The 13,867-nt window shown below is 35.6% G+C and overlaps 2 protein-coding genes across 5 annotated transcripts in view; one reads left to right on the forward strand and one right to left on the reverse strand.

Annotated features, from left to right (window-relative positions):
* SIRT1 (sirtuin 1) overlaps positions 1-1,406 on the forward strand; it is a 37,148-nt gene extending 35,742 nt beyond the window's left edge. The window contains exon 9 of the mRNA XM_090278092.1: positions 332-1,406. Within this exon, the coding sequence (XP_090134218.1) occupies positions 332-645 (314 nt within the window). The 3' untranslated portion in view covers positions 646-1,406. The remainder of the gene's footprint in view (positions 1-331) is intronic.
* Positions 1,407-5,843: 4,437 nt separating this feature from the next.
* The window catches only part of HERC4 (HECT and RLD domain containing E3 ubiquitin protein ligase 4), a 127,922-nt gene continuing 119,898 nt past the window's right edge, over positions 5,844-13,867 (reverse strand). For all 4 annotated transcript variants that reach the window (XM_090278095.1, XM_090278097.1, XM_090278093.1 and 1 more), the window contains 2 exons: positions 7,576-7,678; positions 5,844-6,239 (listed from right to left, as the gene is read on the reverse strand). In XM_090278095.1, coding sequence (XP_090134221.1) covers positions 6,031-6,239; positions 7,576-7,678 — 312 coding nt within the window. In that variant the 3' untranslated portion in view covers positions 5,844-6,030. The remainder of the gene's footprint in view (positions 6,240-7,575; positions 7,679-13,867) is intronic.

The following is a 13,867-nucleotide window of genomic DNA, read 5'->3' on the forward strand; positions in this document are numbered from 1 at the left end:
ATCTGTTCAAAGGAGCTGTTTAACATTGAACATGGTTCTCTACATTTTTCATAATTTATTTCACTGGGTTAAAAACATTTTTTTCTAGATGAGGAAATTAAGGCAGATAACTGCCCAAATTTACAAAGCTCTGTTGAGTAATAGACCAAGTTTTCCATCCAGCACTGAGTCTCTTAACTCGTTTTTGAAAAGCACTTTAGTAATAACAGCATCTACTAATGATATTCAGATGAAAGTCAAGAGTTTGAGCCTACAGTTAATCCAGACTGCCCAGACTGTATTAGTCTTATAAAATGAGAAATAACTTATTTCTTTTATTACTGTATTCCAGGTAATCAATATCTGTTTTTACCACCAAATCGTTATATTTTCCATGGTGCTGAGGTTTATTCAGACTCTGAAGATGACGTCTTATCCTCTAGTTCTTGTGGCAGTAATACTGATAGTGGAACATGCCAGAGTCCAAGTTTAGAAGAACCCATGGAAGATGAAAGTGAGATTGAAGAATTTTACAATGGTTTGGAAGATGATGCTGATATTAATGAAAGAGTTGGAGCTGATGGAGGTGATCAGGAGGCGGTTAATGAAGCTGTATCTATGAAACAGGAAGCAATAGACATTAACTATCCATCAAACAAGTCATAATGTAGTTGTCCAGGTACAGGAATTGTTCCACCAGCATTAAGAACTTAGCATGTCAAAATGAATGTTTACTTGTGAACATGATAGAACAACAGAAACAAGAAAGGTGTAATATTTATAGACTAGTAAAATAGATTTTTTTTCCCCATGGGTAATTTTTAACTTCCTTATTTCTGTACTTTACACTCAACACTAACTTCTTTTTTTGTAAAGGTACTATGTATCTTTAATCTGCTCTTGGTCAAGATTTTCTTTCAGAAGTTCATTTGTATGATACATCCATATGTATATATAATTTTGTTTACGCATTTTGCTTAGTGAATTTCAACATTTTAAAGTTTTCAAAAAGCCATTGGAATGTTAAATTAAATGTAAAGGGAACAGCTTATCTAGACCAAAGAATGGTATTTTCACTTTTTTTCTCTGTAACATTGAATGATTTGAAATTCTCAAATCTCTGTTCTGCTAAACTTTTGATTCTTTATTAGCACAATAACCTATTTTTAAACACTGGCATTTTCCAAAACTTGTGGCAGCTAACTTTAAAAAGAATCTCATGACATGCAATGTGAGTAGAAGGAATTCAACAATATGTGGGAAAGCACTCAGTTGTCTGCTTTTTAAAGTAAGACCAGGTGCTAAGTTTCACGAATACTGTACTGTTCAAGTGAAGATGGCTTTTGTACCTACCTGTGGACATGTAGAGGTGTCTATATTGGCTCATAAAACGAACCTGTAAAACAAATAAATGCTTTGCAAATGTTTCAATTGCTTTAGAAACAATAGTGCCTGCCTGGGTCCCCTTAATTTAAGAATTTTTGCCACTGTTGTTTGCATACCTATCACTGTGGTAGAGCTTACATTGATCCTTTCCCACAAGTATTAAACTGCCAAGATGTTGACTTTGCAAAAGCCTTTATGATCTATATAAATGGTACTTTGGGGAGGGTATGACATTATGGGGACTGTTGCTTTGCTTTTCCACGGATGAGGAGAGTGACAGGTCCCCGAATATGGTTCCAAAGTAGTAACATACTAAGCCAGTAAGTACATGTCTCCTGTTGGGAGTATTTGGTGCAATAAACACCAAACTGCTAGCCTAGTATTATGGAGAGAAACATGATGTAACCTGTAATAGCAGCAGAGTTGAATGAATGAAATTAGTTTCTATTGTGTCTTTATTTAAAAGCTTAGCCTGCCTTAAAAGTAGAGATCAACTTTCTCAGCTGCAGAAGCTTCTAGCCTTTCAAATAAGTTCATACTTTATAAAATTGCACACTAAACATTTATTTTCCAGACTTTTCCCAACATTACTCCCAAATTAAAGTATTCTTATGCTTTGGTATTTATTACGATTTTTAAAAAGACTTTGAAAATATAGCTGTTCTTCAAACATAAAATCCAGCTAGGACCATTATTGCCAGAGGAAAAAAAAAAAAATTATTGAACGGCCACTTCCCTGGCTATTTGTCTCGATCTGAAATTTATTTGGCTACACTAAAGAATGCAGTATATTTAGTTTTTCATTTGCATGATGTGTTTGTGCTATAGATATATTTTAAATTGAAAAATTTGTTTTAAATTATTTTTACAGTGAAGACTGTTTTCAGCTCTTTTTATATTGTACATAGTCTTTTATGTAATCTACTGGCATATGTTTTGTAGACTGTTTAATGACTGGATATCTTCCTCCAACTTTTGAAATACAAAACCAGTGTTTTATACTTGTACACTGTTTTAAAGTCTATTAAAATTGTCATTTGACCTTTTTCCCATTAACTTACATTGCTCAAGTTATAAAATTTTAAAATCTTGCAGTTTGTACAGCTTTGAGGGCTAATAAGATACTTCCTTTTCATAGTAAATTTCTTCATTCAATTTATAATCGTCTAACCAGAACGGTACTTAGGCAAACGTTGATAGTGCTCTTTGTAGCAACTGGTATATCACCAAAAGTTTCAAAACTGTTTCAACCATTCTAGGTTGGGGGCCTTAGTAGATAAAATGTGGTGGAAAGACAGGGCTTAAGAAAAACTTGATATATAAATACTTGGGGGTGGGCAATAAGGAATGGTGCACATGTAATGAATTCAAAGCTCATGTTGTAAAAGCAGCCAGGTTTAATGTGAAACTTAGTCTCCTGGTGCTAGATCTTCCAAATCTTCATGCAAGAAGGAATGGACAAAAAGAAAAAAAGACTGCAGACCTTACTGGGTTTGAACTTTTTGAGGCTGACCTGGATAACTACTTAGTCTGTTTGAATTCTTGAGAGAGAAAGTACTACTATTCAAGAGGCCAGGAACACACCCCTTAAAAGTACATGTAATGAATGAAACCTTGACTGCTGTCAGGTCTCCTGCCTGCCTTCCCCACAAACTTTTGAAGTGAATTAAAGCATTCTGCCCTGGTATATCCTGCTTGCACTAGAAAAATTACCTGCAAAACAACATCCTCAGATGTTATACAATAATGGTGTAACGTCAATCAATGGTGTTTCACATCATCCACCTATGATTTGATTATTTATTTGAAACAAGGCTCAACTCATAGCCTTTTAATTTAAAATGGCAGTGTGCTAATAAGCACACCAAAACCTCTCCACTTAGAAATGAATTACCATAAACCTAAGCCTCAAACTGAAGCTAGAGTGCTAGCAGAAACAGAGTAGCTTTCAACAGGGAAATTAAAAATGTGTAACCTTCTGAGCATCACCTCTTTGAGATAAAGATCTATTTGGCATAACGTGGGGCTTGTCCCCAGGTGATTCAAAAGTATAGCAAGGGTTGAGACAGGAAAGGAATAAGGAACCAACCTTTTGCAGTTAAGTTTCCAATGGATGGTGTAACAGCGAAGGTTGACTTATATAAAATAGGCAGACTTCCCAATTTCTCTTTAGAAATAGTTCACCAATTAACACTGGCAAGAGTGGGTGCCTACTGAAATGGGTGAATTCTTTAGCACAAGGAGAAAACTACCGCGAGTTTGTATGGCCAAATTGTAAAAGGCTGGGGAGTATGAAGAGACTGAGAACCAGAACTCTCTTGCTTTCGGAGAGCTCACCATATGCTCTTCAGGAGAAGACTGCCCTATGCATATTACACTTTGATTTGGGGCTTTTTGTTAAACTAATCGCAGTAACATGTCAGGAAGGCTAAAATTTAAGCTGTTAGTAGAAATGAACCCCAATGAATGGTCCTTATGAGTGGAACCTATGAGAAGGCTGGGACTCTCAGTTAAAAAACCTGTGTCCTGCTTTTATTTCATACCACTTTAGAGGCATGTCTTGGTTTAGCTTTCTAAGCCTGAACAATGGCTACTGGTTAAAATTACTATTTAAGACAGGTTGCTCTTACAAACAAACAAATCTGTGGGGAGGCCAAATATTTTCAAGTTTAGCCAACTTTAATCATGATCCTTAAAATTTAGTGAACTCAGTACTTGCCTGCTTTCTACTCTGGTCTACAGAGCTCAAGGTAGTTTTATTGTTTTAGTTTTAAAATGCAAATGGGTATTTGAAAAATTGTCACTGATTTTAATTTTCTACCATGAATCTCTGGTAATGTTATTGTGTGTCTGCACGACAGAGGCAGGAAAAGAATATCAGACTTACCCAAATTAAACCTTGTACTGTTGCGTTCCCAGATAAGGTAACAGGTTATTAAAATATTTGTCCAGTGTACTCCATCTGAATTGCTCCAAAGCGACTGCTGTCTCACAAATCAGCTTCACAGCATACTGAGATTGGTTGCTAAAGAAAAAAAAGCACCTGACACACGTTTTTTGATGTGAACAATCACTACCTTAAGGAAAGGATGCACAGGGAAACAGTATAGTATCAAGCACATGGATTAATTTTCATAGGGAAGAATGCTATTTTGAGGAAAAATACCTTAAATGAAAATACTGTTTTAGGGCTTCCATCTATATAAAAAGACACCTATGGCTCACCAGTAGAAGTTTTTAGGTTAAACTTCTGAGAAGTACAGATCCACAATCTCTTCTCCAAAAACCCTGGGCTCATTTGCATTTTGGAATTATGAATGTTAAAGAATTTTTTAAGCACATGGTAGCACCCCATATGGGTCTGGGCAGCATTTAACTCAAACTCAAGTAATTATGTTAATAGTGCCCACAATAAAATGTACAAATAATCCCCTTTAGTCCCATTTAATACCATAAATAACTGCAACAATTCACATTAGGTTTTGCTGTAAAATGAGACATGCAAATTTTTTAAAGAGTTTTGATTTTGGAATTACAGCTATGAAACTTGAGGACCTCTATAAAAGACAAGTTTGTATGGGAATGGAAACAATCCAAAATTTAACAGACCTTCCCTGAGATATCACTCTTGAAGAATTTTGAATCTTGTATGAGAACCACTGAAAATTTAAATATTAAACCAATAAATCTTTATTATTTGAACAGTTTTCACAGCATATTTTTATAAATTTAAAAAATAAATATTTGCATTATAGCAGAAAGTCACATGTGTTGCATCAACTGTTACAATTTAATGACAGGAGATAACTAAACATCAGCACCATAAAACTGCTAAGATTTGTTTCTTAAAAATTCAAGGAAAGTTTTAAAGCACTGAATATTGACTAGTCTGTAGCATCAATAGTTTTGAAAGCTATAAGCCAGTGACAGGCTCTCGTAGTAGCCAATGTCTGTTTCTAGCAATTGTAGGACAAAGTTCTTACACTACTAAATATTAAGCTTTCTGATAACTTCCCATTTATCACAAAAGGAAAGAAATACAAGTTTAGATAACTACTGTCCATAATTTAGGTTTGAACAAGGACGTTTATTCTAGCAAAAAAGCAAAGATTGTGTTTACACCATGCTAATTTTTTGCTTTTAAAATTCTTAGAATAAGGTTTAAATCATAATTTTTTTTTTAACCCTTAAAAGTCAGTTCAGTTCAATTACAACCATAGAAACTACTGGTATCAGAACATACTATTTTATTACAAAACAACATTATTTACAAAATGAAAAAATAATCAAATGACTATTGCAGGCCAAAGTTAAAAGGTTTTTTCACCCAGTGATTGAAGAAAAATCAAGCATCATTACCATGCACTCACACACCAGATCATTTGTGAAATATGCAGATTCTTAAAACTTAAAACTTAATTAGTAAAACTTCAGTGTATTCACAATACTTGTATGTTTATTGGGGGAATGGCAAAAAAAAAAAAAAGAAAATCCATGGTTCTATTCAATAAGATTAACACAATTTGTACTTTTCCTTTAATATTTCTTGGCTTTCATGAATAACACTGAATATTTTGCAAGTAAGAATTATAACAGTCCCTCCCTCTAACATTGCTGAATTCACCCCCACAAGAAAACACTAGTTGAATGCTTTTGCAGTAAAAGTTATATTAAACTGAAGCCTTCGTTGTGATCAATAGCTTGGATCAGTTTACAGCGTAGAGTTTCTTTTTCTGTATATTTTGGAAGATCCAGAAGATTAAAACAGGTATGAGAAACTGGGAGATACTCCTCACCACCTCCTGTTGACTGGATGACTAGTTTTAGACTCTTCATACCAAGAATAGGAATGCGATCGCTACCTGTCAAAAATACTGCCAAGAAAAAAATCATTCAACCACTTTCATTAAAAATTCTATACAGATTACCAAATTCTTCTCTATGGTCACTATAGAGACCATACATTAACATTAACATACATATACATTAACATTTGCTCTACTGTAGAAGCCTATCTAGAATTTGTGTGAACATGATTTTTGTGACATATCCACACTATTTTTTTGAAGATTTTACTGATTTATTTTTAGAGAGGAAGACAGGGAGAAAGGGAGAGAAACATCAATATGCAATAGATGCATCAATAAGTTGCCTCTTGCACACCCCCAGATGGGGACCTGGCCAGCAACCCAGGCTTGTGCCATGACTAGGAACTGAACCACTGATTCTTTGGTTCGCAGGCCAGTGCTCAGTCCACCAAGCCACACCAGCCAGGGCTTCACACAGTGTTTTTTAAAAAAGATGTTTACTAAATGTTTGACGAATGGATGACTATTGTCCCTGACACAAACATTTTGGGGGCTCTTGGAAATAGCTATTCAGAACTAGTTTATAAATCAAATACAAAATGCATTTTTGATTATGATTTGTTTTGACAGGTCACTTTAAAAAGAGATTTGAGAGAGAGGGGAAGAGGGAGAAAAACATTAATGTGTGAGAGAAACATCAATTGGTTGCCTCTTGCACACCCCCCAACCAGGGACCTGCAACCCAGGCGTGTGCCCTGACTGGGAATTAAATCTGCAACTTTTCAGTTCACAGGCCAGAGCTCAATCCTATGAGCCACAACAGCCAGGGCAACAATTCATTTTTAAACAAACATTTGTAAATTTATATCACTTTAAGAATGACCTGTCATCCTTAAAATATGCAAAGTAAGCAAGATTCTCATTTCAATTATCAAAAAAAGTGACAAAAATATTCCTGGCAACAGCAGCAGCATCAAAGGGCATGTCAACGATTTAGTTACATAAATTCTGACAACTTTATTTAAAATCATGGAATTTTAATTAGTATGCAGATTTTAACAGATGAAAGAAACAGATTAAGTTATAAATAAGAAAATGTCCTGGAAAAATTCCATTTTCTATAGAAATCTACAATTTTGGTGCAGAAGCAGAAAGAAAATAAAAACATATGTCTTTTTCTAAAAGGGATTAATTACAACCTTAGTTTATTATAGTATTACAGTTTTCATTTGAAAGAACCAATTCTATTTTGGAGGCAAAATAATAAAACTCATGTAATAAACAGGACCTTGGAATAATACTATAAAAAAATAACATCCACTGAAGTGAATCAATTGCCTATGGGATTAAGTTTAATAATTAGATTTCATCTCCACAAAACAGAATAGTTTGAAATACTTACGCAGAAATTGTTTTTTCTTTTCCAATGGCAATTCATGAAATACTTCCCAAAATATTTTTATTGTAGGATGTTCTGCCCAATACTCTCCTTTGTATTCTGTATTCTAAAGAAAAAAAATTTTTTTTATTAATATTGAGGAATATTAGTTTTGTCTTGAGTCTGAAAAATTGGCTTCACTTCCTCAGCACATAAACATTGTCCAGGTGTTTGACGCTCATCATTTTTTCCTGAGCACTTTGTAATTGGGAACTATTAGTTCCAGAGGAAAGAGAAGAAAATAGTGGGTTGGCCAAAAAGTCCATTTAGTTTTTTCCATAAAATAAGACACATGCTGATTTGGATATTTTGGGTAAGTTGGCTATCTCCCACGTGGTAGAGCACTGATTGTTCTCAGTGTCTCCATTTGATCGCTATCAACTTCAACTTGTCTACCCGACTGTGAAGCATTATCCACCAAGAAATCTCCAGCCTGAACCACTCTCGACACACACAGCCACAGCACCTTCTTCATACACTGCACAAACCTTTTTTTGTGTTTCAGTTGTGTTTTTACCTTTCTTGAAGCAATACAGTATAACACGCCAAAAATGTTAAGTATTTTCTTCCTTCTTCAATATTAAAATGGCTGCACAAAAATATATCTATTTTGATAATTTTTAAAAAATGCTCACTAATATGACAACTGTCAGTACAATTTAACAAAATTGTTTTGAATGAAGTTAAAGACTAATAAGCGGTACTAGAACCATCTTACAGAAAAAGAAAAATGAACTCTGGCCAACCCAATATATGTATGAATTGACAGAAATGTTGTTTCCACCACTTCGAGGAACATGGACAGGACTAATATCTCTAAAAGTAAATATCTAAAGGATAACTAGAATTACTAAAGTGCAATATGGAATTAATTACCTGTGATTGTTAAAAAATTTCCTATATTCATTAACAAGTTAAATTAATTATTTTCCATTCTATCTTCCCTCAAAAAAACAGTACTAAGAATACTAATAATTTTCTGTGGTAGTTTCAAAGATGGCCCCACATGATCTCTGCCTCCTGCTATTCATGCTCTTGTGCAATCCCCTCCCACACTGAATAGGCCTGACCTCTATAATCATTAGAATATTGCAGATATGAGAAATACATGACTTCTGATACTAGATAATGAGAAACTGTGACTTCAGCCTCTTTTTGATCACTCACTTTGCAGGGAGCCAGTTGCCATTTTAAGGACATTCAAACATCCCTATGGAGAGGTTCCTGTTAAGGTACTGGGCTTAGCCAACAGCCACATGAGTAAACTATCTTGAAAGGGGCATTGGGCACTATCCTTACTCAAGCCTTCAGATGGCTAAAGCACCAATCAGTAACAGGGCTACAACCTCATGAGAAAACCCTGAGCTAAAACCACCCAGCTAAGCCATTCCTGAATTCCTGGCCACAGAAACTAAGAGACAATAAATATTCAATGTTATTTTTTAAAACATTTTAAAATTATTTTTTAAAGAGGATAAGGGAGGGAGAAAGAAACATTCATCAGTTGCTTCTCGTACACACCCTGCAGGGGTGGGGTGGGGTGGGTTGTGGTACCTAGCCCACAACCCGGGCATGTGCCCTGACTGGGAATTGAACCAATGACTGTTCGCTTTCTGAGACAATGTCCAACCAACTGAGGTACATCGGTCAGGGTGTTCACTGTTATTTGTAAGCCACTAAATGTTCAGGTAATTTGCAGCAACTTCTCCTTTAAAAAAGTATTAGCACTAAGCAAAAGGGGTAATAGGGAGGAAAGAGAGAATTAAGTCTACACTGTGAAGCATTTTTTTCTTCTTTTTTTAAAATCAAGCCACAGCTAATTTAACTTGTAGTTCTTAGCAAGAACCTTAAGAAACATCTTCTTTTTTCTTTGTTCATCAGCCTAATTTCTATTTATCCTTTGGGGCTCAGATTAAATGTCACCTAATTAATTCAACAAATTTTTTTTTTAAATTATTTATTTGTTTGTTGATTTTTTTGTTTATTTATTTTTTTAGAGAGAGGGGAAAGGAGAAAGAGAGGGAGAGAAACATCACTGTGTGGTTGCCTCTCACTCGCGCCCCCAACTGGGGATCTGACGTGCAACCTAATCATGTGCCCTGACTGGGAATCGAACCAGCGACACTTGGCTCGCAGGCTGACGCTCTATCCACTGAGCCACAGCAGCCAGGGCTCATTCAACAAATATTAAATGAGTTTTAGTCAAAGTTTGGGTCCTAACGAACCAAGTCCTTACCTTTGAAAATTACCATCTAGTAAGAGGCTTTCCCAGATTTGTGTAGCATAGCTTCGGCTACTTACATACCATTCCACTGAACTCTATTCCTTTGCATTCATCACAATTCAATGATTTAATGTCTAGTGTCCTTACTAGAGGGCAAAACCATGTCTCAATCTTAATACTGCTGTACCCCTAATCTCGTGCAAAGTATTAGGCATCCAGCAAGGGCTCAAAACCTATTTGCTAATGGACTTGAATTCTAGCCTCTATTTGTAGCCATGATTATCTCAATGACTGAACTCTTGAAATATGCAAAATATTTGCTAGTAATCTGCAGAAATATAATTTGGAGAAAATGGCCTGAATTACAGAAGTTACTGTGTTAACTTTGAATTAAATTCTGTATGTTAGTGGGGAATAAAAGGAGGATGGCTAAAGTTTTTTAAAAATCCTTATCTGAGGATATGTTTATTGATTTTAGAGAGAGGAAAAGAGAGGGAAAGAGAGGAAGGGAGAGAGAGAAATATTGATGTGAAAGAGAAACATTGATCGGTTGCCTACTGTACACACCTGGACCAGGAATCAAACCTACAACCTAGGTATGTGCCCTGACTGGGGATTGAACCTGCAACCTTTTGGTGTACAGGATGATGCTCCAACCAAGTAATGTAGCCAGGGTGAGAATGGCTGAAGTTTTTTTTTTTTTTTAAACCTCTAGGTGATTCTGTAGAAATGTGTACACAGTCCTGATGAAGAGAGAGTATTTCAAGTCACAAATTATAATCACTAAAATTATAATGAATCTGATATACAATGGAAGAAAAACAAAACATACCAAGGATAAGTATACTAAAATATACTAAAAAAATTAGTCTCACTTAATACTACTATGAATTCTATCTTCAGGCAAGGTTTTAAGTAGTTACTGAGTGATAAGCTCTGGGAATATAGCAGGGAACAAAGACAAAAAACCCTGCCTTCATGGTGCTTATATGTAATGAGGGGAAAAGAGCAACAGACTGTAAAGACAATTAAGTAAAATTTATATTAAGTCAAATTTGAAGATGAAAAATAAAGCCGGAGAGGGGCAGTGTACTGGGAAAAGGGTGAAGGGATTGAGAAGTACAAATCGGTTGTTACAAAATAGTCATGGGAATGTCAAGTACAGCATAGAGAATACTGTAAATAATATTATAATAACTATGTGTCAGGTGGGTATTTGAGATATTAGGGGGAACACTTTATAAAGTATATGATTATCTAACCACTATGCTGTACATCTGAAACTAATAGAAAATAATACTGAATGTGAAATGTAATTAAAAAATAAAATAGTAAGAGCCCTGGCTAGTGTGGCTCAGTGAATTGAGTGCTGCCAGTCTGTGGGCTGAAAGGTCTCCGGTTCGATTCCCAGTCAGGGCACAGGCCTGGGTTGTGGGCTGGGTCTCCAGTTGGGGGCATGAGAGAGGCAACTGATCAATGTTTTTCTCCTCTTTCTCCCTTTCTTCCCCTCTAAAAAATAAAATCTTAAAAAAAAAAAATAACCAATGGATGGATAAATAAGTGGAACAAATCTGTTTCTCCTTCTCTCCCTCCTTCCCTCTCTCCTTCTAAAATCAATAAGTAAAAAAGTAAACAAAATAATGATAATAAAGGATTATAACCTAAAATAATAATAAATAATAATGCAGAGAAAGGAGACAGAATGTGTGTGCATGTGCTATTTTAGTAAGTTATCCAGCGAAGGTCTCTAAGAAGGTATAAAGACATAAAGGGAGAGAAAGAAGCATCTGGAATTATGAAGGTGAAGAGAATTCCCGGCATGTGGAATAGCAAATAGAAAGACCCCAAGACTGGAGTGTTACTGGAGGGCTTTAGGCTCAGCAAAGAAGCCAATAATCCTAAAGCAGGATAAGTAAAAGGACAAATTGTGTAGGATCTAAAGTGTAATGAGAGGCCATTTATATCATTTTCACTTTCAGGTGATTGGAGATGAGATCCATGTCTATTGGGAGTCTCCTTACAGTATAGCTTTCTTCTTTTTCAGCAGATCAATTTACCCTCAAAAAGAAACCTTCAGCCCTGGCTGGTGTAGCTCAGCAGACTGAGCACCGGGCTGTGAACTGAATCAAAACTGCCGGTTTGAATCCCAGTCAGGGCACGTGCCTGGGTTGCAGCCCGGTCCTTGTTTGGGGGTGTGTGAGAGGCAACCAATCTCTCTCACAATGGTGTTTCTCTCCCTCTCTGTCTCCCTCCTTTCCCCTCTCTAAAAATAAATAAAATCTTAAAAAAACAAAAAAGAACAACAAAAAAAGAATCCTTCAATTCCTTTTCTGGAGGTTACCATCTTTCTCAGTGCCATCCTTAGTTCTACCTGGTCCTCCAGGTCCCAAATCCTCTCTACAGAGTTGTCTTTTGTTGGGTAGGAGAGGGAACACAAAGGGTCTAAAAATTCCTTAAATTAGCTCTAAAGTAATTCTATTGCTTTTAGTCCAACCCCATATCCTTGCCATCACAGTAACATGAAATAAACAATTCCTGAACCTTTCAGAGATTCTAGGGTGTGAAATGGGTTGCATCCTGTCCTTCCAGAGGCTTAGAGTTCAATTTTCTTTGCTCTGGGTTACTCATAAATTCATCTACCTACTTTCCATTTTCCAAAACTTCTTTTTCTCCTGTTCACTGTTTAAAGAAATTTTTTTGGTCTTTGTATTTCTATTTCTACTCCTTTATTGTCATTCTAGGGAGATTTTGGGAGTGAGCAAAGACAGATGTGTGTTTATTACATTATGTTTAACTAGAAATCCTAAAAAATGTTTTAATTTAAAAGTTTTATTCTCTGAATTATTACACAGTAAAATTGATTTTTTTCTGGGTGTGTATATACTTTTATGACTTTTAAATACAGGTATACATTATTCATGTAACCACCACTACCACAAACAGGATATTGAAGAGCTCCATCATCCTAAAGAATGCTCTTGTGCTACACGCCCTGCAGTTACGCACGCCTTCTATCCCTAGCCTCTGTTCACCATAGTTTTGCCTTTTCTAGAAATGTCATATAAATGGAATCATACAGTATGTAAATCCTCTGAGACTGGCTTCTTTCACTCAAGCGTAAGGATGCTAAGAGTCAGCCCAGTTGTTGCATGTGTCCATAGTACATTCCTTTTTATTGCTCAGTAGTATTCTGTATGCATACACCAGAGCTAGTTTATCCATTCAACCACTGAGGGACATTTGGGTTGTTTCTAGTTTTTGACTTGATTGAAGATTTTTTTAAAACACAGTATTAGAAAAATTGTGGGATAATACATAAAACATAGCGTTTGCTCTCGACGGCATACACCAGAGCTGGTTTATCCATTCAACCACTGAGGGACATTTGGGTTGTTTCTAGTTTTTGACTTGATTGAAGATTTTTTTAAAACACAGTATTAGAAAAATTGTGGGATAATACATAAAACATAGCGTTTGCTCTCTTTACCCTTTTTAAGTGTACAGGTCAGTGGCATTAAGCACATTCACACTCTTGTGCAGCCATCACCACCATCCCTCCCTCTCCAGACATCTTTTTATCTTGCAAACCTGAAACTCTACCCATTAAACAATAACTCCCTATTCCCCCCTTGCTTATAGATTTTTTTGTAAACACAACTTAATACACCTAGGGCTGGAACTGCCAGGTCATGTAGTAAGCGTACGTTTAATCTTATAAAAAAATTCCAAACTATTTCCAGTGGCTATACCATTTATATTCCCACCAGCAATGTATAAGAGTTCCCAATGCTCTTTGTATCCTTGTCGTCTTAGTATTATATTTTTTTAATGTTAGCTATCTTAATGGTTTTAGCCATTCAGTTTTAGCTAGGGCTCTATCCAACCTCTGTTATAGACGAGATTTTTCTATATGAACACCATCAATACCACAAATACAAAAATGCTATCTAATTCATACACAGTTAAAACCCACTCATTGTAAAGAAGAGTACAGTGTTTTCCTATAAAAGTTACAGTAATAATGTAAAATGG

The sequence above is a fragment of the Furipterus horrens genome, unplaced genomic scaffold (assembly GCF_987537825.1).
Source record: "Furipterus horrens unplaced genomic scaffold, mFurHor1.1.pri manual_scaffold_5, whole genome shotgun sequence".
Classification (NCBI taxonomy): domain Eukaryota; kingdom Metazoa; phylum Chordata; class Mammalia; order Chiroptera; family Furipteridae; genus Furipterus; species Furipterus horrens.